This window comes from Brienomyrus brachyistius, chromosome 19, assembly GCF_023856365.1.
Source record: "Brienomyrus brachyistius isolate T26 chromosome 19, BBRACH_0.4, whole genome shotgun sequence".
NCBI classification, from domain to species: domain Eukaryota; kingdom Metazoa; phylum Chordata; class Actinopteri; order Osteoglossiformes; family Mormyridae; genus Brienomyrus; species Brienomyrus brachyistius.
The window spans coordinates 2,657,273-2,682,149 of record NC_064551.1 but is presented as its reverse complement, the minus strand read 5'-3'; the positions used below and the strand labels follow the sequence as shown (position 1 = coordinate 2,682,149).

Below are 24,877 nucleotides of genomic sequence, written 5' to 3'. Positions count from 1 at the left end.
ACGTTGGACCGTTTGGCTTTGCGCACGTTGGACCGTTTGGCTTTGCGCACGTTGGACCGTTTGGCTTTGCGCACGTTGGACCGTTTGGCTTTGCGCACGTTGGACCGTTTGGCTTTGCACGCGTTGGACCGTTTGGCTTTGCACGCGTTGGACCGTTTTGCTTTGCACGCGTTGGACCGTTTCGCTTTGCACACTTTAAAAGTTTTTAATATAGCTACTTGTTAACAGTAGGTATCTGCTGACATCAGAGCACCTATGATGTTAACTAGCAACGGCAGGTGAGCTGCTATGATGCTTCTGTTACCTGAGCACCAGAGGGCATATAATTCAATTCACAGCTCAGGCATTTGACTGGCACCAATATGCCGCTTTTAAGTACCGATCGTAAATTTTTATATATTTTTTTTGCATCCATCTCATATATTGCATGATAGCCACATACTGAAAAATAAAATGTACGATTTAGTATTGCATCAACAGCTCACCTGTAGCTCAACAGATTGGAGTGACAACCACTAGCTTGTGGGTTCAAATCCCCGTTGTAAGAGTGCCAGCTAAATGTAAACGAGTCACATGCACATCGTGTTCACAAAAACAGCCGCTGTCCGTGTCCCATACGGACCTCTGTATATACCGGTGGTATTCAAACTTAATGTATTCAATATGTGGTGCCTGTCTACTTCACACATTTTCTTTATGTTGATTTGTTAGCATCATTTAATGTATACAGGCATATAATATACTCATTTTATTTGTAATATTTCTGAAGGTTGCCGTTTCAAAATGGATTTGCCCCTTCTCAAACTCCCCACACTGTTTCGGTTTTTTCCCCTCACTGTGTCCCCCTGCAATGCCCCCCAACAGAGGACCCCCTTTTATCTCACAGAATTAATATAAATGACATTTTCAATCAAGGATGTATGACACAAAGGAATGCAAATGACCAGCTAATTTGTAGTGAAAGATTCTGCAAATTGTCATATATGTAAAATGTGCACTAAATAAGTAAGGATACTTTCAAACCTACGTATCACAAAAAGGACACATTACTTAACCTTTACATTTCCAGGTCTTTCTAGAAGTTGTACGTCACTTTCACAGTTCCTGGTGATCCAATCAGTGCTTCTAGCAATTGTAGAAGTTAGTGCATGTGGGATGACTACGGCTTAGATGGCCACACTGAGTGACAGGGCTCCCCAGGGAATGCAATGCCGTCGTTTCCGACAGCACTGGATCTAGTTCACCGTGAGAGCGGATCTTTGTTTCTGCGGAAGCAGACGTGGGAAAACAGAGTGGGGTGAAGGAAGTGTTGCCATAGCGACGGCTTTTGCAGAACCAGCCCCCTTAAATGGTATGAGTAACGTGTCAGAGAGGAGCCTCTAACATTGGCATCTGCATGATGAGAGGGGCGAGATAAACGGCAGTGTGTCGCTACTCCCGCCATCACGCTCGTCTCTCGTCCCCACTTATGTGTCATGTGAGTGACTGCTGAGCTCATTGGCTGGAAATCATGTGGATTTAGCTGGTAATTCAGAGCCCTGGCGTTGTAAAAAGCCCAGGAAAAGGGCTCTTTCTACGGCTCCCTCTGCCTTTTATGTGTACAAGTGGAATTAATCTCTGTTTAAACTGTTCCTGTTAACTGGATCAACAGTCGTATCTCACGCTCGCCTGTTGCCAGTGAATTTATTGTGGCGTAATGGCAGTTGTGGCGATTAGATACCATATGAAGGCTGCCTTGTTTTCCTGGATGCCCGTCGTTTACTGCTCCTGCAGCAACTTGTGCAAATAAACAGTGCTGGAGCGTGGCGTGTTTATAGGGCTCCTGTGTGCCTGCGGAGTGGGCGGTGAGCGCAGCCCGTAGAGGGCTGGCTGCCTTAAGGACTGGAAACAGCGGATTCTGGCCAGGAAGGAAGCTGTTAAACTGTGAGGCTGAGCCGACGCTGCTGGACTGTGCTGGGGCTTTTCTGACTGGGTCCCCCAGCTGTTCCCAGCCCAGGGTTTGCTGATGACGACTCTAGCAGCAGCTCAGTCACACAATGCTTGTTGCTATGCAGCAAAGTTCTGCCTTTTTAACCATAAAGCATTCCTGCTTTGCCGATGTTTTAGCCTTTAAATCGCCTCTTTGAAGCAGCAAGTCTGTGTGTGGCATGATACGTGCATGGTCCACGAGTCTTAGTTGCAACATCTACCAGCCTAGCATTGCAGTGCCAAGATGTACCGAATTGAGTAGGTACAAAGAGCACTGGTGAGTGACTACACCAGGGCGATGACCTCTGCTCCCCGTTGCCGCCTGTGTCAGGTGATCACAGGTGCGGAGGTGACGGTGGTATCATGTGATGGTGGCAGTTTGCTGCACAATTCCTCTCGTATTCTTCAGCGTGATACCTTAACCTCTTATTGGGCGTGTTACTCGCACAGGAAGTCAGGCGCCTCCGAAGCCAGTCATAGCCTCAGTCTGTGCACTCTGCTCTCGCTATGATCGCTTTGTGGTTGCACTGGGAGTAACACCCTCTCTGTTCATGAATATTTTAAATGCATGTGATTGCCCCGGTGATAGTCTTGTTGCCTTGAGCTCTGCAGTTCCAGTTCTGGAAGTCTGGCCCTAACAGTAGGATATAGAATGAGAGCACTTTCTGTCTTTGTCAAAAAGATAATGGCCAAGAACTCCCCATCCAATCCATTCTGATCCCCTGAGGCCACTTGTCCACACACCCTGCTGTGCAGGTTCTCAGGGACCAAGGTATCATATGGGGCACAGAGCCAGCTCCAGACTAACCCTGGGCGGTATCTATTCTTTCATACCATCATACTTTTTAGACATTTCACCCCAGTATATGATGGTATTTAAAAAAAAATCTAAATCATGTACGCTACCTTAAACTCCAGAATCAACTTCTGTGTTTCAGGTGTCTGTATTCACATGCTCAGTCTTTACAAATATTCTGAATGTAGAATGGAAATTAAACGAACGGACTAACTGGCTCAGCTAATGAATCCAAAACACTTCCAAGCAGGGGCAGAAACTTTTCCTGTGTTATTTGTACTACTTGGCAGTCATCATCTTCCTTGGCAGCAGATCGACCTCTGGCGACCTGTGCTGTGCAGAGTATCACCTCAGTACAGCAGCTCCCTGTCAGTTAAGCATGTGTATTTTCGACAGTATTTCCTTCAGGATGTCTCAATCCTGGGGTATACTATAATACAGTCATACCGCCCAAGCCTAGTTCAACCAGTGACTGTGACCCAAGATAGACTGGTCCTCTCAGGCATACTCATCATTGTACTCCTTAGACACATGTGGGTTCCAAGTTCTGCCTGTATGTCTCTCCTTCTGTCTGTCTGTCTCTGTGTTTTTCTGTCTGTCTGTGTCTGTCCGTCTCTATGTCTGTCTGTCTGTGTCTGTCTGTCTCTGTGTCTGTCTGTCTCTGTGTCTGTCTGTCTCTGTGTTTTTCTGTCTGTCTGTGTCTGTCCGTCTCTATGTCTGTCTCTGTGTTTTTCTGTCTATCTCTACGTCTTTCTGTGTCTGTCTGTCTCTGTGTTTTACTGTCTGTCTCTCACTGTCTGTCTGTATGTCTTTCTGTGGGATTCTCAGGCCCTTTACAGCAGGGCTGACTGCGGGAGCTTCAGGTATTCTGAGCTGTGAATTCTCATGAGTAGCGACGGTACAGGCTGCTGTTGCTGTAGAGGCCACAGGAGGACAGTGAAGGCAGCACCTCCTGTGAAAAGAGCCACATACAGGGTATGGAGAAGAGCAGCTTAATATAGACTCACACTGAGGGATCTGTATTTACCTGCCGCGTGCTGTGCGGGCTGGAGTACTACACGCAGCAGGAGTGATAGTAGTAATAGTATTAGTAAGCATCACCATGGCAGTAGCCAGCGTGTTAGTAAGACACAGGAGAGGCACGTTGCTTTGCTGCTATAGAGGCCTGGCCTCTTAACCTCCTGTCTTGCCAGCCCATGAGCCCTTGGCTGAGGTCAGTGGGATATACGGCCATCGTCTGAGTGCTCAGGGTGAGCGTGACACAGAGCCAGGTGACATGGGCTTCCCCCAAGAAGACCCCCCCCCCTCCACGCCACCTGTCACTTCCCTTCTGCTGTGGCCGTAGTGGCCGCAGTGAGATGGGTCACTCTCCTGTCTGAAGTGCAGTGACCATAAGTAACAGGAAGTGAGCCAGCACATGAGGCAGGGGAGTGTGAAGTTGCAGGTGCCCCTGCTGGAGGACACTTTGCCTGATGGGCTTGATACAGGACAGGTCCCCCTAGTGGCCTGGTTAAATAATGACGGTCAGACAGGGCTGCCCCTGACATCACTGCACTGTGCCGCCCCTGACATCACTGCACTGTGCCGCCCCTGACATCACTGCACTGTGCCGCCCCTGACATCACAGCACTGTGCCGCCCCTGACAACACAGCACTGTGCCGCCCCTGACATCACAGCACTGTGCCGCCCCTGACAACACAGCACTGTGCCGCCCCTGACAACACAGCACTGTGCCGCCCCTGACAACACTGCACTGTGCCGCCCCTGACATCACTGCACTGTGCCGCCCCTGACATCACTGCACTGTGCCGCCCCGCTCACTCTGCAGCTGTCAGCGTGTCGCAGGCGTCCGCATGCAGCTCTGCTCCTGGCCGCGCGTCAGATAGCCGAGCACTCACAGCAGCACAATTCAAAAATGGGCTCTAATTTGGCCTCGGGAGGGCTTCCTGTCAGGCGACAATCATGATCTGCCCCCCCTGCCCCCCGTCACTCACAGGAAGATGTGTGAGATGCTGTGAGTGGCCCCCAGGCGCCCTGCGGCAGTGACACGCGCGGCCTGGCGATATCGTCAGCAGAATTTCATTGGGATGTGGGATGGGGGTGTCCCACGCCGTAAATCGAGGGGGAAGCAGCCAGGCTAAAAGATGGCATCAAACAAAGCCTCGGCAAATCCCAGAGGGTGGCCATGAGCTGCGCCGCCCTGTGGCCACGGGGGCGTACTACACAGCTGCCACCGAAAGGGCAGTCCATCTTGGGGTTTTCCCGGATACGTTAGCGGGGTGATGACAGGGCTCTCGTTCCTTTTTGATTCTTATTCGCCTTCCCAGTGCTTTCTTATTCCCGCTCAGAGCAGAGCCTTTCCGACCATGATCCTCGGCCAACGGCGAGATCCACGCAGGATTGTGCCTCTGTGTGTGTGTGTGTGTGTGTGTGTGTGTGTGTGTGTGTGTGTGTGTGTGTGTGTGTGTGAGTGCGTGCACACGTGTTTCTTAGGGCGTTACGGAGTGGATAGTGATTTTTTTTATATATATTACATTAATTTACATATTTCTTATAAATACTTTTACATCTCATAAATTTCAGCCTCCCTTCACACTTTCATCACGGCTCATATAAACACATTAATTGCCATTTTCAATCACTGACCCCATCAGCGTTTCCTCCAAAGGACCTTATTGCATCTTGTTAAATCTCGTTTATTCATTTTTATTATTTCATTATGATATTTGTTAGCACTGATTTCTGCCTCGTTTTGACTCTCCAGTTCGCTTTTTGTTTCAGCCGTGCTGTTGTGATGCTTTCACACCTGGCATTTTCACGCGCTCACACACGCGCGCGCACACACGGGCAGCGCGCGGTGCCCCGCGGGGTGCCGCTGCCGGCTCCGGCATTCATTCCACATAGCGATCCTCTGACATGCGTGCGAGTGCGGCTAGCAAGCCCCAGCACGCCTCTCTCTGTGCTGCCTTTCACGTTGACGGCATCCAGGGCATCCAGGCAAGACAGAGAGACAGCGAGGTGTTTTTCTTGGATTGGCCCCCTCACCTGCCACTCAGACCGGTTTGCACAGAAAGGGTTTTGTTGGCAGCTCCAGTGCTGGAGCGCTTCGCGAACCATGAGTCATTGCTCACTGTTCCAGGAGGTTATGCTCCGGTATTAGCGGCTCAAAGGTTCCACCTAGTGACGGTTATGTGTAACACAAGAAATTATTTTTATTCACCTTCTTTACTGTTAGTTTTTATTAAGCTACTTTCTGGTCAAACCGTATCTGTATTGTGAATTGTGAAGTATTTCTAAGATTCTATTATGATTTTTGCGTAGTCTTAATATTTTTGGTTTGTGGTTTATTTCTGCTTTATAGTGAATTAAAATTGCTTGTATATTTAAACTTTACTGACCATCCTCACAGGTGGCTGTAACTTTTATAAATTGAATGAAAATTTGAGAGCAGTTGGTCTCACTCTGTGTCCCAGAGAACATGCAGTGGTTCTCCTTTATTTTGATAAAAGATCTGTTGAGGTGGCCCAGCCCCCAAAGGCTTCTTTTGGGAATGCAAGCTGGAGACAGCTCTGCTGGCAAGTCTAGAAATATCTTGGCATCCCCCAAAATTGCTGGAATCCATTCCATTGGAAATGAAGGTTGGATGAACCCTGTATGTTGGGCTCCCTGCATGAGCTCTCTGGAAAATGGATGGATGGATGGATGGATGAATGGATGAGTGAATGGAATGACCAGCCTTGAATAGCTGCATGCACATCTCTCATCACAGGTCAAACTTCCCTTCCCTGTCGATCAAATCACAAATCTTCCACGGAATGACTTCCAAATGATGGTGAAGATGCACAAACTGACCTCAGAGCAGCTGGAGTTCATCCACGACGTCCGGCGGAGGAGCAAGAACCGCATCGCGGCTCAGCGCTGCCGCAAAAGGAAGCTGGACTGCATCCTCAACCTGGAGTGCGAGATCCGCAAGCTGGTGAGCCAAACGCAGCCTGGCACGCACATACGCTCACACCATTTGCACACTAGCACCACAGATAGAGGTGCGCATGCATTCACACAGACGTGCATGTCCTCACATACAGTGGGTGCATGACTCAGTCACCGCAAAACATTCACTCACAAGTAGTTATTACCGTCAGGAGCCCTTAATTTGCAGAGAAAAGCTATGACTCAGGTACTTCATTCCAGTTGTGTAAATGTTTTATCAAAACTCTTCTGTGTTACATCTTGTAATATTAGATCTGTAGTTTATGTATCTGTGACCCTCAAAAGGCCTGAGGATGAATAGATGGATGGTTTCTGCACTATTTATGTCAAGCAGTGTGTGGCTGTGTTAGCCTGTGATGTCTAGTAGCTGTGTTAGGCTATGTTGTCCTGTGGCTGTGTTCACCTGTGATGTCTTGTAGTTGTGTTAGGTTGTGTGATCCTGTAGCTGTGTTCATCTGTGATGTCTCGTAGCTGTGTTAGGCTATGTGGTCCTGTGGCTGTGTTCGCCTGTGATGTCTTGCAACAGTATGACACTGAGTTTCCTGTGTGTGACTCCTTGTCAGGTGACTGAGAAGGACAAGCTACTGACAGAGCGCAGCAAGCTGGAGGCCTGCATGGGTGAGCTGTGGGAGAACTTCTCTTGCTTGTCACAGGAGGTATACCGGGATGTGCAGCTCAGTCCAGAGCAGGTCCAGTCACTGCACCGCTACTGCCCAGTGCTGCGACCCAGCGAGCCCACCGCCACATCCCCCACCCCCTGCTCCCCCTCCGCTGCCGCTGCCTCCACCAGCATCGACCTCACTACCAGCTCCAGTTCACCCACCCCAGAGCCCCGTACCCTCAAGTCCCCCTGCCATCCTGAGAGCGAAGCCGGCCCAGCCCGCTGGGCTCTGGGCAACGGGGCCGACAACCTAGGGGGTGTGGTTCTAGCCAACGAAGGCCGAGAGTCGGCCGTGTACCTGGAGTCAGGGCTGACCTTCGAACAGACTAACCAGACAGTCACCGATTTCTGCCAGGAAATGACCGATAAATGTACCACTGACGAACAGCCCAGAAAGGAATATACCTAGTGATAGTGGACATCACTTCCTCTTTTTATTTAATTATCTCCTGACAAACCTCGGCCTGAGGTTAAGTTTCTCAAGACCTGCCAATGTTCTTCAAAAAAAAAATCGTTTTGTTTTGTATTTTTGTATTATGTTGTATTTTTTTGAAGGTCAACACTACAGTGGTCTTAACAGCAGCAATACTTATCTCACAGTATTTCCTTCAAACCATGACATTGTGAGACCCTCTCACAGAACTTCTTCTTGATGGTGCTACCCCGCCACACCCCGGCTGTGACCTCTGCAGTGGAACCACTGCCTCTGTGTTTTACACTTTCAAAACAGGGATGGGCAGCTCACATCTCAAAGCTGAAAACCTCCATGGACCTAGAAGCAGCTCTGATCACTCCCTCTCTCCCTCTCCCTCTCATTTTCAATGGCCCTTGTCACAGCAATTCAGTCTCAGGAAATGTTTTCTGAATGTTCAATATTGTTCATGAAAATAAGAGTACAACTTCTGTACACTGGGAATTTTATACAGCCCCAAGACTGTACGTGTCCATATGCAAAAATTTCTCCTGTACAGCTCATTTATAGCGTTTCGATACTGGAACTCCCAACGTATATTGTACAGACGTTTGTACCTAAACATTCCTCTCTTGCCTTCTGCAGTGCTGACACTGAAAAACACACAGAGACAAGTGTTGGTACGTGGTCACATAGCTAAGCTCCTCACACATCAGCAATACCATTCTTTATGGGCGGGTTTAACAGTTGATATTTAAGTGCTCGTTTGTCCAGAACTGTATTGTATATAATATGAAGCATGGTGACATTTGTCACAGTAAAATTGTACAGCTAGTGGTTAATGTTTTTTTTCCCCATTGGGTTTCATCAGACATATTTTGCTGCTGGAAAATATTATTTGGCTGTTTCCTGTCAAGATTGAACGTCGAGTATTCTGAAACTCAGGAAATCAGCTTCTCACACACACGTACAAAGACGTACAAAGACATACATGTGCACACACTGCATATTCACACGAATGGGATCCAGAGCCCCTTGCATGTTCCTACCAGTTACAATTTGGATGTTGATGAAGAGGTCAATAGGAAATATGTTTTTAAACAGTGGATGCTTTCAATTTGATTTTATGTGAATCTTTTTTATCTTATGGAAGCAAGTTTTGGCTTGAGAGGAAGTTTGTGTTGAGACGCCTTTCTTCCTTATTGGTTTTAAAGGCTATTATATGTATTTGAGAAATCCTTTTCTGAAGAAGAGAGGTGGGAAATTGCATCAGTGTTAAATGTCCTGATGTTAAGGACGAATGCCACTGGGAGGCGATGAACGTTTACAAAGGAAACAAGCTCTCCATTTAAACATCATGTAGGGACGTAGATCTCCACAGACTTCAGTCTACATTCCGGCACTTTCTGTCTCGCACTAGGCACTCGCAATATCAGTAAGCACTTCGAGGAGGGTTATCCCTCCGTTCAAATTCCCAGAAAGGTAGAAAATTAAAGCACTTAAATTGGCATCAGAGCTTCACCTCTAAAGAATTGGTGTGCTATTCTCTTTATGTTGTCTTTTAGTGTCTAATATGAAAAAAAGAGTTTATTCAAAAATGCAGACTATTTAAATTGCAGAATAGGAATACAGCTGTTGCAATCTGTGGAGATATTGAGTATTTGTGTTTGTATTTGTTTGAGGATAGAATAAGCTAATTAATGACTGAGTTCGTTTGCCATGTGGTCAGGTAGATGTTGTTTTAAAAGAAAAGATAGTGGAACAATCATGTGGAATAGTCATATTTTTCCCTAATTGTAAATTTTGTTAAAAACCTATTAATGCAGTGGGAATGCATGTTCCTTGTATTATTTCTCTTGTCTTGCGTTTTCTAGGTCTGTAGTCCACAGATGAATATTTAGTCTCCCTTGTCTTGATATTTACAAAAACAGGAATTGCAGAATCAGATCCCTGAAAGCCGTGCAGGGTTTCAGCTAGAAACCTGTAGTGATGGTACTGAATCCAGAGAGAATGTTATTTTCGGGTGAATATTGTCTCCGTAGAAGGTAAAGGAGCAGAGAATCTTTATTCGACTTCCCTGAGAAGACAAATGAAAGACTTCCTGTCTCACTTTGGCTCACTTACCCAGTTGTCTTAGTTTGCGCATGTATATGCGAGTCTGAATGTGGGTGTGTGTGTGTGTCTGTGTGTCTGTGGGTGTGTGTCTGCGCACGCACGCACGTATGTGTGTTTTCGCTTGTTGAGAGAATTTTTTAATGGAGGGAATGTGATCGTGAGTATCCTTGTTTTACTTTCTAATTTATTTTATTTCCCTTGTGTTTTTCTGTTACCACCACTCGTGTTTAGTGGAAATGAGAACCGTCATTTGGTGAGAAGCTAGGAAATGACAAACAATGTCAGATACACACCACACACACACACAAAAACACGCGGGGCGCCCCCTACTGGCCCTGGCTTTGAACTTTTCCCCTCAAAGGTGACGTGGAAAGTATATGTGACGAAAAGCACATTCAAAAAAATGAAGGGGCAGCCTTGCACTGGCTGCTGTCACGTCCATAAACGCTTTAAGGTTCCTGCAGTAGATCGTCATTGTCATCCATATTCCATGTTTAGTACACTTAGCGTGTCTGTAGCACTTCGCTGGGTCTCTCTCCATGTCATCACTCCCATCCATCCCGTTACTGTACCAAATGCAGCCCTGGAGTCATATCCGCGGTGCTTTCTGCGGGGGTGAGAGCACTTCCTCTCTCTTATGGGGACTTTCCTGCAGTGGCTGAATGAGCGCGCATTCCTTAGCCAGCCCACTGTGCTCTGCTGTCACTCCATTTCCTTGGCAACTGACAACTACCTGGCCAGATCTGACTCCAAGCCCAAGTCTAATAAGCTTTCGTGCACTGTCATCTCAGTAATATATTGACATTTTCATTTTTTATTATTTTTATTTTTTTTTTACATATTCTTTGATATCGTCTCAGGGTGCCAACAGTGTAAGATTTTTTTCCCCCCCATTCTGACTCTTCTGCCGTAGCATTTAGTGAACTTTTGTTTTGGATGTTCTCCTCGTCCAGTTATATCATGTCTCAGACTCAGCTCCGAGTCATTGTCACCAGTGTAGATCAGACATGTACAGCACGGATGGTTTTCTTCAGCTGTCTAAGGCGACGCTCCCTGGCACATGTCCAAAACGGGTGATTTGCCTCGGGTGCCGAAGTATTGAGCCGGACATTTATGAGAATCCTGTCCGGCCACGGACAGAGAGGCTCGACCTGACGAATGACGTGACGGACCCGCGTTTTCGAAAGCTGTAATTGCCGATGGGCAGAATTAAAGTGATGCTCTTAGCGTTTTATGTTGGACTTCGTGTTTGTATATTCGCTGCTTCTCTTCTGAGAAATAACACTGGCTTTCCAGAGGAGTCATTCTGTCATTATTTGCAGTACTTTATAATTCTTGGAAATATGAGCGAACGCACAGGTTGATGTCATGTATAGAGGACGAAAAAAAACGATAATGTTTACAAAAACTAGAGTCATCGCGTGTTGTGCATTCAGTTGACTCGTCCTGTATATAGAATGAAATTCAATCGGGTCGAATGTTTCGCTCTTGGAAGCGTGTTCAAAACTAAAAAAAAAAAAAAAAAAAAAAAAAAATGGCCACTCTTTACTATGCGTTTTATCTTGCAAATTACCTGATCCCCTGGCGGCGTGTTACTATGGATACAAGTGCACCTCTAATTTTTGCCTTAGACTTTTACAGAGGCCATAATTCACATTTAAGTGAAGTGTATGCAAGGGCCTGTGCCCCTTTGCTGAGTCAACAGTATAGACTTTCTCACACTTATCTACCTGTGAAATGTTCATACCTCTCATAACTGGTCAATGGCTGTATCAGCAACCACATCAGGTGTTTTTTCTACATGCTTTTTACACAGATTATATGGATTATTGTATTGGTAGGTTTTGGTGCACCATTTTTTAAATGTTAACGGTTCTTAAGCTTGTAGTTCTTTTATTTTCTCTTGGGTTTTTTTTTTCTTAGATGACTGTTTTGTGTTAATATTGTCGATTTTGAGATAGCTGTGATATGCTTATTCTCTTACCTAGACTTTTTACTTTTTTTGCTACACAACCCTAATTAAATTTAATTACTTTTCCCCAATTGTAAATACAGTATTGTGCAACCTCATTTTCATTCATTTCAAACAGTAGTGTTATATAAATGATTTTCATTTTTTATTTTTTTTTGTCTGGACACCATTTCTGTTAATGAAATAAAGAACATATGTATAAAGCGTGTCAGCGGGCTGCTTTTCTGCGTCTCATTTTCGTCACAGTTTATGCACATGTGGACATTTCTGATCCAGAAAATAAAAATCCAGACCAAGATTTTATTTTAAGCAAAAAATGTTGAATACCCAGTGACTGTGACTGTGACTCAGCTGGTTGGTTGAAACAAAATCTTGGTCTGGACCGGAAATGTCCACGTCTGCTGTTAAGTTCCAGTAGATTAGTACTGGTGAAAAGGGGCCCCTTGGATGTGGTCAGTAAATGACGGCGTGCAGAAATGTCCTGATGTGAATATGGGAGGACCAGCTGCTTTCAGCGGAAGGTAGGACAACTTTCAAAAGTTTTGCCGCAAGTTTCGATCGCAATGTGTTTGAATCTGTACTTTACTGTAGTCAGAAGAAAAAGGCTGCTGTTGATGCTTTTACTAATTCAACGACCCTTGATGAAATGCATGTTTCATTCATTCCAGTGCCTCCACATTAGGACTGTAAGCCAAGTCGCTTGAAGGTAAGTAGGGAAGATGTTATGGCTTTAATGCGTAACTTTCTCAGAATTATTTCCTTCTGTTACTGTAGTCTGTTCTAATACTGTTTCTCCTTGAGCTGGGCTCCACCACTCTGCCCATAAAACTGTGCGATATTACGAGGCACCCTGTCCCGCAGCGTTTGAACGACATGATGTTGAAATGACCCAACAAGTAAGTAACCTGGCAGATGTCGAGTCAGCAGTGTGAGTCTTACTTCACTTCAGGCGTCTGTTCCGGCGATGGCTTCACATGCAAGATCCTGTCCGTTTTCAAAGTCCTCTGATCCTTATATTCCTTGGAAGTGAATTGACACCAGACATTTGCCAAGAATAAAGTCAAGGAAATTTGCATGAGTTTATAATCATTAATAAGTATTAAAAAAAAGGTATAATCGGTCGCAAAAGAAAATCAAAGTTAATAAAATAGGTTTTTCTGTGGTCAGTAGTGGTTACAAATATATGATGATATTTAAGTGTAGCTTTTAGCAAATTGTTCTTTTGAGAGAATTCTACTTATATTAATTTTTTTATTACTTTAGACTAATGGTCAATATAAAACAAGTCAGTATGAAATGCCCTTTTTAAGTAATAATATGCAAACACCGTTAAACTGTATTTGTTATATAATATGTCTCAGTTGATGGCTAACTCACTTCTCTCTCTTAAACCATTGTAGGTCTTTCAGTGTAAAAACCTCTCCCAGGCTACTTCAGCGGGACAAAGTAAAATGTGAAAACTTACACCGTGCAAAGCCCCTGTCTCAAAAACTGATTCGAATTTGTTATACATAGTAATTTCTGTTTCGCGTTGTAAAATTAAATATGTCTGCTTGAATGAAGCATAAATGTGGTACAGAAATGCTACGTATGCAATGTAGAGTGGGGTGAGCGAAGGGGTTTGCCCGATCATTCTCAAAGCGCGAGCGCCCTCTACAGGCCAAGGAAGCTTTGTTGATGACTTCATTTTTTCATAATGGAGGATAGCTCCAGGATCATACTCTAAAAAGAGAAAGTCATAGAATTATTAATACACACGGGATATTATGTTGTCACCTTTACGTGTAACTAACACATTAATTGTTTTAGGCTCTTGTTTTCTTACTTTTCAGATGCAGATGCCTATGACATTTCCTGCAGCGTTCACATTAGCGATCCAGGGCTAATATAACACTGTTACTTTTAATACACTAAGTTGATACGCACATCGCACATGCATTTTGGGAAATAAATGAATAAAATTCCAAGTTAATTTGAATTAGAAATTCTGCTTATACTTTATGTATACTTGCCATTGACATTTTCCTTCCACTCGCCGGGGGCGGAGTCGCAGGCGGACTCTCCACCTGCGAGATGCGCTTGGGGTCGGCCCCGGAGCCGCTGCCCGAAGCCGGGCTCGCAGGTTCGCTGGCCAGCTTGCTCTCGGACAGTTCGCGGGTCATGAAATTGGGCTTCCGCGTTGATGGGTAGTGGCCGCTGTCCGGAGAAACACTCCGATCTTCTCCAAAGTCCTTGTAGCAGCTTACACGGCTCTGTTTGCGCACTGTGTTACGGACGGCTGCAGGTATCTCCATGTGGCTGGAGTGAGTTGCTCGTTTGGGGTGCGCTCCTCCTTGACCTGGATAACCTTGTGTCCTGCGTCCATTTAACCCATTAGAATCACCGCTACTGGATGATCGGTCTCGGTTTTCCAAAGTATTTCGGCGATCTGAAGCGCCAAGCATCCGCTGGGCTTGGATCTCGCCTTGACTAGGCTGCTGTAGCTGCTCTCTGGGGTGCTGATCGAAGATCTTCGCATGATCACGATCCCCGGCGCTGCTGTCTGGCATCAGCGACTCATTTTCTGCTGGGGGACCAGATGAAGGCATGTACACTGGAAGAGGCTCCCACTGGCCATACGGCAGCCCTGGGTAAGTGGTTAATTGTACAATGTTTTGCGGAGACGAGCTTGTAAGAACACCGACTTGTTGCATCGCGTTTTTCTTCAGTTTACAGATACTGTCATCGTCCGCGCAGCCGTCCCCGTATAAACTTCGTCTAATTTTTTTCACCCCTAAGTGAGATATTTCGAGGATGTTGAGAGACAGGGAAAGACCGGCAATCGCTAACATTTGTATTTGCCAACACCAATTAGACAATGAATGCGCCAACTAAATAAATTAGTCTTATTAAAAACCAGTCACATTTAAAGAATATTTCCAAAGCAAATTTGTCACTTATGCTTTAGCAAAAACTAAAAAAGCAAATATACATCCAAAATAATTTTATTTCTGTACATATTTATACATTAAAAGTTTTAAGATTTCATAAACGGGTTTTATTTGCATTCACTTTTAACCAGAACTGCGTATGCCCTCAACATAACTTTGTTGTGACTGTGACCGAAACAAAATTTTGACAAATTTCTCTATCGTTCACTCTATCGCTCATGTACATGTTCGTGTTCAAGTTCCAAAATGGCAGATGTTACGCGTCTCCATAAACTGCCGTACCTTGCACTTGGCTTTATTCGGAAAGCTATCGCCAAGGCTGAATAAAATCTCAATGTTCTGAAATTTCTGCAACTGTACACCATGTGATCCCCCATGTGATCCCCCCATAACACGAGGATCCAAATGTATTTATACAACAATGTAATGTTACATCAGCACAAGAGCGTTTTCTAAAATCTGGCAGCAGATCAAGGCTTTAAATTGTGCAAGGGCCTGATTTATAACCCTAAAGGAGAATGAGGTAGTTCTTGAAAGCAACAAGGGCTTCACATCCCTCAACAGCTCAGCTTTTCATCTTCTCCTTCTTGAAGAGCTTCATCAGTTGGGCAAACCTCTCCTCAATCTAGAAAAAAGCAGGACAGCACATGGAACAGTACAGTACTGACCACAAAGGCACCGACCACGGCTTTTGTATGAAAATGAACACTATACGTGATAATCGGGTCATTTAAGATACCTGGGTAGGTGATTTGTTTATCTTCGTTGACAGAGCTGAGAATGTCTCTTGTGAGGCCCCCTTCGTCTTCAGTTCAATAAGAATATCTCTGTCCTCTTCCCTTTGAGGGGAAAAACATTCTATATGATGGACAACATACAATTCATTGAACAAATGGCACCAGATGTTATACATGAAAAAAGGTAAAAGGATGCTCAAGATTTATCAAGGTGAAAGGCTATAAACCCAGAACTTGAGGATGACATACCTGGTCCACGTCACCACCACTTCTCCCCTTTTCCTAACAACATTCCTTGCAGACAGGCTGTTGGGTGACAGTGGGATAGACACTGAGCCGCTCCTCTTCTCCTTCGGGCTCCTCATCTCTTTGTTCATGTTTCTTGACTTCCCTCCCTGTGCCTCGTCAGTCCTCGCTTTCTTGGCCTTTAACTCAGGGTGGTGCTTCTTCCTCTTTCCAGCCTTGCCTTGATTTTTTATGAAGACACTTTCATCATTCTCCACAGCTGGTTCATCATGAGCCACCAGGGATGACTCCTTGGTAGCATGTCTAGAGGAACATGCACCTCCAGCATCGCAGGTAACGTTTCGGTTGGGAAGCCGGACATCAACTAAATTGTGGCAAGCCAACGTCGGAGACTCTTCATCAACAGGTGCCAAGTCTGAGGTTGAAAGCACGGCCTCCATTGCACCTTTTCTCTCTCCTGAAAATACTGGTTGTGGTTTGTCTAGGTCTACAGGATTGTGGACGGCACTTGACACAAAAGCAGTGGATACGCATTTAATTCTTACAATGAAGTGGTCATTGGATTTCTCCGTCACAATCGCCTGCATTGGCACATGAGGCTTGATCTGAAACACAGGTGATGTGGTGGCCTCCTCTGAGGCACTTCCTAAACTAGACTCAACACTTGTGTTGTCAGAGTCCAGGGCTAGGTGACTGTCTTGTTCGGTAGCATCTTCCCCATCCAGCAGAGCATCCTCGCTTAAACGTGCACTGATGACGCTGTCAGGTGCTGAGGCTGGTCCTCTGTTAACGGAGTTCAGGAAGCTCAGATGGCCGTCGGACTTCAGCGGTGATGGGATAGTGAGAGAGACTGCCGGATCCTCAGTCAAAATTGAATGGGCTCTTTCTGAAATCACAGTGGAGGATGGTGTTACTCTGTCGAAAGGTAAGCTTGGAGGGAACTCCAGCATACAACTTTCGTCAAGAACAGCTGGGTTCAGAGGGATGTGAATATCTGAGCTGGGAAAGAATTTGCATGGTGAAATGTCTGACCAGGCTGTTATGAGTTTAGATGGAGTTGCAGCCTCATCTGGAGGTATCCCTGTAAAACTCTCGGCACAAGTACTGTCTTTCCGAGGTGTTCTGACAGTCCAGTTGTTGGAGTCTGCTGCAGATACGCTGTTTTCCATCAGATCTGAGCCACCCTGCAACAAACACTTGAAGATCTCCCCCATTTGGGAGTCTGTGTCGAGGTAAGAGGTCAAGTTGGATGCCACCTGCTCAGTGAGAATTTCATAGTCAGATTTATCCTGCAAGGAGGCACTATGGGAAAGGCGACGGACCAAAGCAGGTGGTTTTTCTGGACTAGTAGTATTATTTGAGGGTGTGAATGCAGAGTGATGAACAGGTTGCAGATCTTGCCTTTTCCTTTCTGGAACCTTATCTTCCTCACTCACATTCATCCTCAGATTTTTACCTCTGCTCCCCAGACCAGTGCGGTGGGGAATGACCGGTGGTAAAGCAGTTTTCTTCCCCGGTGGTTCAGAAGGCTTTGTTTGTTCTGACTTTCTGCTGGGCACTGGAGTAACTAACGATTTAATGATGCTGTCAGGCAGTTTCTTCAGCAATGGAACCAGTCTCTTTTTTGGGTTTTCGAAGTTGCATTTGCTCATGGAGGAATGTTTCACATCTGCTGGTCTGCACTGACTCAAAAGCGTGGCCTTGATTTCCTTGAAGAAGAAGTCAAACTGACCTTCCATAAAATTCCACAGTTTCTCCTTCAGGCTCGGGGAATGCTGTTCAAAGATGCGCTTGACGATACCATTATTGGAAATTTTATTCATGCAGACAGAAATGATGTTGTTCAGCTTGGGCTTTAGGTTGTGCTCCGTACTACACAGTTTACTGAAGTTCACATTATTTACAAAGTCTGTAAAGGAGACTCGAGACATGTCAATTATATTGTAGAAGTACTTTTTGGGAAATGTTTTATGAAGTTTCATATACTTGTTTCTTGTGTGTGTGTGAATCTGTGTGAACATGGCCATGACCTCAGGGATGGTAGATGGGTTTGTTTTGGGCAAAAGTGGCACAAATGTTTTGAAGGGCTTCTCAATTGGGAGAGACATCTTCTTAGATCTGCTCTGCTTTGCTTTGCCTCCAACTCCAGAGACGCCTGCGGAAACCTCCGGGGCCTTCCGGGCGTCTTTCTCGGCAAGTCGAGCGGACCTTGGGCTGGACTGATTACTGTTGGCCATCACAGAACTGGCTTTATTCTGCTGTGGACTGGCAGCGACTGGAGAACCATCTTCAGTGTCACTGACGATCTCTTCCTCTTCCTCCTCTAGTTCATTCTCATCCTCTGTCGTGCTGGAGGAGGAGAGGGAGGGGGCTGCAGGCGAGGTAATAGTTTTGGAGGTCACATTTATTGGTTAAATGTTAAAAAAGCTTCCTTGTACAGTAACAAATTGGTAACAGAAGAATTTGAGCTATGAAGTATCAAAAGTATTAAACAGAATGGTTCCTTCGGTAATGTTACATGAAATCGTTCTGACATCTTTTAAATTGACAAAACTAATATTTATACGTACCTTTACTCAGGCTTTTAACATGTGGCGCCTTCCCAGGGGACAAAGCTTGGTTTGTTACTGGGCGGACAGGACTGGTAAGTGGGCTGATAACGTTTGGGAAGAACTGAATGCTCTTCAGCGTAAGCATCATAGAGTCTTCATCGTGGAATGAAGTGGAACTTGAGGGCACTGGGTCCTGGTCTTCATTCCAAGTGGAATTAGGTTCAGAACAGTTTTTAGGTGAAGGAAAGGGGCTACTGACTTCCTGTTCAGGCACCACATGCATTGTGAACGTCCTGCTCACCCCAGACGATTCTAAAGTGTGATCTCTTGACAGGCTCTGCTCCGGTGCAGAATTCTTAACCTCGTTTTCTGGCTCTATACTAGAAATGACAAGTCCTTCTGTGAAATTAGAGAGAACTTCAGCCATACAAGTATCTAGTGGCATGTTGACAGCGCTTGACACGGCATCTGTACTCACGTCACCATCTTTTTCCATTAATATGGCACAATCGGGATTTGTTTCCATGGAAACAGGGCCAACCACATGCTCTGAAGTCGTTTCAGACTGGGCAGGAACCGGACCATTCCATAATGCGGTGTGATCGCTGGTTTTGTTCCCAGGTGATGTATTCATATAGATGCCAACTGGATCTTGGGTCATAGTCAAGACAGATTCAGCATGTGGAGTCTCACAGGTAGAGTGACCAGTCTGATCATTGGATGTGCTCAAATGGGCATCAGCTGGAGCTAAAATGGGGTGAAGTATTGAAGCTTCAGACTGCTTCTCAGAGTGAGTATCTTGCGATTTGCTGAGAATTGTGGCTTCATCAGGATCATTGTCCTTAATTTCTGAAAGTGAACATTTCTCCTTACTGGGGCTTTTCTCCAACGGAGCAGATCCGGACGGCTGATTGTCGGAGGCAGGAGGTGTTTCACCTTCAGCTCTTTGCAGTTCTGTGTGGTTTTCACCATGACTTGCTTCTTCATACTCAATCGTTACCTCATCTGGTAAGTGGGTTTTGTTACCAACTCGCTCAGGTGCTTTTTCAGGCTCTTCAAAATCAGACTTGTGTGTTGGCTGTTGAGCATCCTCTCTTGCAGGGCTTACAGAACATTGTACCACCTTCTCCTGGAAGGACTCATGGCTACTCTCCATTTCATCAATGACACAGTAATCCTCTCCTAAATTAAACTGATCACATTCTTCTTGGCCACCTTCAGCTGGTCTGTTCGCTTGGTCATTACCTTCAGAGGAAAGTCTTGGTTTTTTAACTGGAGACAGGGTGAGGTTCAGCGTTTCCATAAAACTTAACTTCTTATTTTGAGTATTTTTATCCGAGAGCTTTGCCCCATCACACTTATCACCAGTCACTTTGGAGTCTTTGCTGTTCTTAGTCCGGTCCCCTTGACCAGCTGAAGCTGGGTACTTAGCCTGGTCTCTGTTGCTCTCTGTCCTGTTGCACGGCGCATTGGAAGTGGCAGCCTGCTTGTCATGCCGTAAACTCTCACGACTCCCTGATTCTGGTTCTTTCCTATACTCATCTTTTTTCCTAGAGCTATCCCTCTGACCTTTCTCACTTTCTTTTCTCCTCTTCCACTCCTGGTCTTTGCTTTTCTCCATCCTAGAGCTTCGCTCTTGCCTACTCCCGCCGCCCTCATTTCCGGAACTCTTGTCCTCTCTCCGCCGATGGTCCCTTGGTGGACTCCTCTCCCCCCTGCGTCTGGATGAGGAGCCTGACCGCTCTTCAACACCACTCTGGCTTGAGCTGTGCTGCTTTCTCTCTTTGCCACTGGATTCTGCAGCACTCCTGTCCAGCCCATTCTGGTCACGGTTGCGCCTTCGCTCCCTAATACTTTTTGCCTCTGCATCCTTTGAGTCTTTGTGTCGCCCTTTTGATGCATGGGAGTTGGAAGGTCTGTGGTGCAAAGCTTCTAGAGTTGGCCTCTTCTGACGAGGGGGGCTGTGGACCTTCTCAGATTTCCTTGAAAAGTCAGCGGTGTGCGGGTGGCTTCCTTTGCTTGGCTTGACGTGATCTTGACCTGCTTTCCGGTGCTCTGAGTTCCATCCTCCTCCATCCTTCACCTTGCATTCACTGCTTACACCAGATTCATCAAAACTGCGCGGGTCTCTTTTCTCTGTGGACTTGCGCTTCCCACTCATTGTTTCCTGGAAGGCAAGTCCCTGTGTTACAGTGCTTACCTGCAGTCTATCATCATTCCTTGTACACTGTCTCTCAGATGGAGTTTCTCCTTCCCTGCCAGCAGGACGGAGAATTCTAGAATCTCTGCTGTTATTCACATGTACAAAATTAGCACGTTTACTGGATGCCGCCATGGCTGTACCCACGCTCCTCGATTTGTCATGTACTGAAGAGTTCGAAAGCGGGGCATCTGTAGCCTCAACATTGGGCCGGTGAACGGGAACATTTCTGTCTTTCTGGGATAGTTGAGGGAGGTCCTTTTGCACAGAGCTAACCCTGTGTTCTTGTGTTTGTACTGATCCAGCTAGACCACACGTCCCTACAGGGTTTGGTCTGGGAAGTTCACGTCTTTGCAAGATCTGTGATCGAGGAAAGGGAAGGCCGCTACCAAAACGACCAGACCTACAAATGTGAAAAACCGGAAAATTGGCACAAAAATAAATAAATGCTACACAGACAACTTTTACAGAAATGCTCAAAGGTTTTATATTTGTAACCTTAAAAAGCAACTAAATAGCCATTACACTTTTTAATGCCTTTGAATTTTATTTTTAACTTAATCCCAAAACAAAAATATCACTTGACACAAGTACTTTTTAAGGGGACAAAGCACTTACCTATGATTCAGTCTGTTGATCTCCTCGTCCTTGCGCCCAATTTCCATTTTGGCTGTTTTAATATGGGCACTCATGTTCTTCTTGAGTTCCATGTTTTCATTGAGCAGCTTTTCATTCTTAAGACAAAAGCCAAAATGAATACAGCACAGAAAATCATGGATTTGTGCAATTTTACTGGAGGAACAGTCCAACAACCAAAATGTCTTGCAGACAGGATAACATGTTGTAACGATAGTTAATATTATGCTACATAAAAGATTTCCCCAGTGCATAACAGTTTCATGCCTTTGACATTCAAATGTGTAAGAATCATCAATAGCCTTCAATTAAAGTAACACGGGAAAGATAGAAAACAGTATTAAATGTTTCTGTATTGATTTTCATTCTGTACGTTTGTGCAAAGCTTTAAGAGAAAACCAAGACAGACCTGTGTTTCTGCTTGCTGCAGTCTCCATATTAATTCTTTAACATTGTTTTCTGCTGTGTCCAGTTTGCTCTTAAGCTACGATTAGGAAAAAAAGGAAAAATTTCACACGTGAAGTGTTAAGCTATAAACCAAATGTGCTGCTTGGGATTCAAGGCTGAACAAACAAGCAGACTGACGCCTAGAAATGCATAAAATACAGAATGTGTTTAGTAGAGGTGGAGCTCAAGAAAGTAAAAATCCAGACCAACCAGTTAAGTATAGTAACCCGTTTACATTTATGGACTAGATATTCGCGGTCTCAGTTATTTGCATGTTGGCTGTGAACAATTAAATGGTCATAGTTTTGGAGGTCACTTAAAGGTCACAGACGTGATGCGCAGGTGAAAACCAATAATGAAAATGATTAAAATCACAAAATCAAATAATACAGAAATATTAGTGACAACATATTTGTTAGTGTGCATACTATCATTAATATTGAAACTCCTGGCTTGCGTACGTCATGCGTCTTTGTCTCGGCAACCAGCCCAATTCACCTGTTAGCTGTCTTTGTAACCATGGAATCTCACATTTCTCACAATAACTTTTAAACTTTCCAAAGCCGTTAATTTTGCACTTTTAACAATGAGCCCAACACATTGTGCTCCCAGTGTGTACAGTAGTACATTTGTACAAACAGGTACATAATTTAGATGGTTTGTATATTATATAAAATTTCTAGATAATAAATGACAGTAATTTAGCAAGAAAAGTGTACAGGGCACTGTTTGTTTAGAAACTGGCAATGAATTCTCATGTTCGTTCAGGCTAGCAGACCGTTGGAGTCTGGAGGAGGACTATACTCTGTGACTCATTACTCAACTGGTTGGTTGAAACAAAATCTTGGTTTGGATTTTTCCTTTCTGAACCTGAACCATCCACCTCTGTTGTTTACAGGCGAGTTTAAATGGCACAAACCTCATTGTGAGTAGATTCTTTATGCTGCTGCTCCTCAGTGATAAATTCTTCATATAGATCCATGGAATTTTTTAACTTCTGCCATAACATGGGTGTACTAACAGTCTCTAAATCCAAGCACAACATTCACCAAATTACTGTGAGGCTGAGTACACAGAAGGCTCCATTAACAGCACAATTACAACTTATTACAAGTAATGTAGTTACTACAACAGTTCCACTCATGATACAGACTTTTCATAATTGTAGCATACTGTGTGGTGCTACGCACAGAAATGGCTTTGTGCTAAGCATTTCAGAATAAAATTTACATTTGTTTCTTCTTAAAATGTCAAGATTTACCTGCATTTTTACTGTTGCCGGGACTCTGGTCCAGCCCCGAGTAAATATCCATTGAATCATCAACATTAACTACAGGTGAGTCTGAAAGAGAGAGAGACACATTAGTTTTGAGAGTCTTGATACCCTACAAGTGTTGTTCCTCAGTATTATCTGAAGCCTTACAAGCTTTCCAAGACTTTGGCTTAACTTTGACATTTGAGCAGAATAGTCATGTAACCATATAAAATATAAAGTGTATTAAGAGAACAATAGCAAAAAAAAAGAGAGAAACACACCACAATGTTTCAAACTGAGATCGCCGTAGATCTTATCTAACAAAATCTTCTCCATGTTGTTTCCTGTTGGCTCATTCATGAATACTTTTACAGAAGGCACTGCAAATACACTTAGAGCATTAATATTTCATTGCATTTGGTACAATTCAGACACGTGGTCATTTATTAACAGTCATTCTGCTTTCCGGCACTATTCTGTGCCAATGTTCAGCTATTTTAATATTTCTGGAATGCATGCCAAAGTTTATTACACAAACTCTGACAATTAACATACGACAACATACAGAAATATTAAATCAATTGCTAATTGCTTGTTTTCTTATTTAAAGCATTAATATTTCATCGCATTTGGTACAATTCAGACACATGGTCATTTATTAACAGTCATTCTGTTTACCGACAATAATACAATTATTTCAAATGGAACCCATGTAATTGAGGAAGATCAAACTAGGCAACTGGAGTCTTCATTCTGGTCCCAGGCACGTTTAACAATAAGACGAAGCTTGCTGGCTCTTCTAAGCATACAGCAGGACAGATAGCATAATATCTGACAAAGAAAAATCCACCAGTACCCGCTTCTCATGTAGACTACAAGTAACTTAACAGAATAAGGTCGACAGTTAAGTGACAGCACACTAACATTTGCTTTTTTTGATCTTCGTAGCAAGAATAATTTCAGGGCTAGCATGAGAATTAGCCTAAAACGGTTACTACAGATTCTGCACTGATCTCTCTATTGTTATAATATATAATGTAAAAGACGGAACAAAATTATCAAACGTGCATTTACCTTTGTAATTTCCTGGACTGCTGTCTTTCCTCCAACATAGCTTTCACAAAGCTAGTTAGCAAGGCACAGGTGCGCCAACCGAGTGCCTCTTCAAAACAGGAAATGACATTTTGGGGTCTACACACGGACACTGCTTTCTCTACCCAGAGCACCAGTCTTGCCTGGACTGGACTGATCGTATTTAAGGGGCTCCTCCAGCGCACTAGGTACCCTACTTTTGGCACAGTACTTTCCGTACTTTCCGTTTTAATGACTTCGTTAGAAAGGGGAAAGTACCAAAAGCACCGTACCAAAAGCACTCAATGACATCACAACGCATAGAGGGACATTTTGTACTGAATTTGAAAAATGGTTGCAATATGTAATACTTCTCAATAAGGACACATGGGCAGCCAAGTAGACCTCACCCTCTTTACTGAACACCACACACGTAAACATCACATTATTTTCTCAGCCGTATACATAGCTTATCATGCTAATTAACATGGCCTCTATAGCCACCTACGGGGCAACTATAACAATACACTCCATTTACTACATTCCTCCCCCTTAGGTTCTGTTATTAGAGAGCATGAGTAACTTATCACCTTTCAGTATGAATGCAGCGCCGTCTTTGACTAATAAACGTATAACTGAGGCTGATGTGGTACTAAGCCTAGCTAAACTCAAAATAAATAAATCACAGGGCCCTGATGGCATCTTACCTATAGTTTTGTAATTCATGAGGGATATTATTAGCCAACCTTTAACTTTACTATTCCAGAAATCGTTATCTGCTGGTGTGGTACCTTCTGACTGGAAGCATGCTAATATAACGCCCATATTCAAAAAAGGGGATAGAAGTAACCCAGCAAACTACAGGCCAAACAGTTTAACTAGCATTAC

General features: G+C 44.5%; 3 protein-coding genes across 12 annotated transcripts in view; 1 reads left to right on the top strand and 2 right to left on the bottom strand.

Annotated features, from left to right (window-relative positions):
• Nucleotides 1-12,123, top strand: part of LOC125714509 (transcription regulator protein BACH2-like) — a 79,117-nt gene extending 66,994 nt beyond the window's left edge. For all 9 annotated transcript variants that reach the window (XM_048985192.1, XM_048985191.1, XM_048985198.1 and 6 more), the window contains 2 exons: nt 6,535-6,741; nt 7,319-12,123. In XM_048985192.1, the coding sequence (XP_048841149.1) occupies nt 6,535-6,741; nt 7,319-7,825 (714 nt within the window). In that variant the 3' untranslated portion in view covers nt 7,826-12,123. The remainder of the gene's footprint in view (nt 1-6,534; nt 6,742-7,318) is intronic.
• A 1,475-nt stretch (nt 12,124-13,598) lies between these two features.
• LOC125715069 (uncharacterized) lies at nt 13,599-14,746 on the bottom strand. Its single transcript, XM_048986299.1, has 2 exons — nt 13,928-14,746; nt 13,599-13,637 (listed from the first exon to the last, which is right to left on the bottom strand). The coding sequence occupies exons 1-2, from the start codon at nt 14,744-14,746 to the stop codon at nt 13,599-13,601; spliced, it is 858 nt and encodes a 285-aa protein (XP_048842256.1).
• Nucleotides 14,747-14,920: 174 nt separating this feature from the next.
• LOC125714508 (CASP8-associated protein 2-like) lies at nt 14,921-24,197 on the bottom strand. 2 transcript variants are annotated; one of them, XM_048985188.1, is made up of 10 exons: nt 23,993-24,197; nt 23,200-23,298; nt 22,925-23,005; nt 22,583-22,689; nt 21,626-21,700; nt 21,199-21,314; nt 18,399-20,983; nt 15,832-18,199; nt 15,585-15,684; nt 14,921-15,470 (listed from the first exon to the last, which is right to left on the bottom strand). In XM_048985188.1, exons 2-10 carry the CDS (start codon nt 23,276-23,278, stop codon nt 15,411-15,413), a joined length of 5,571 nt encoding a protein of 1,856 aa, XP_048841145.1. In that variant the 5' UTR covers nt 23,279-23,298; nt 23,993-24,197; the 3' UTR covers nt 14,921-15,410. The 2 variants fall into 2 exon arrangements, with proteins under 2 accessions (XP_048841145.1, XP_048841147.1); XM_048985190.1 differs by lacking the exon at nt 23,200-23,298 and having other exon boundaries at nt 23,993-24,001.
• Nucleotides 24,198-24,877: the final 680 nt, after the last annotated feature.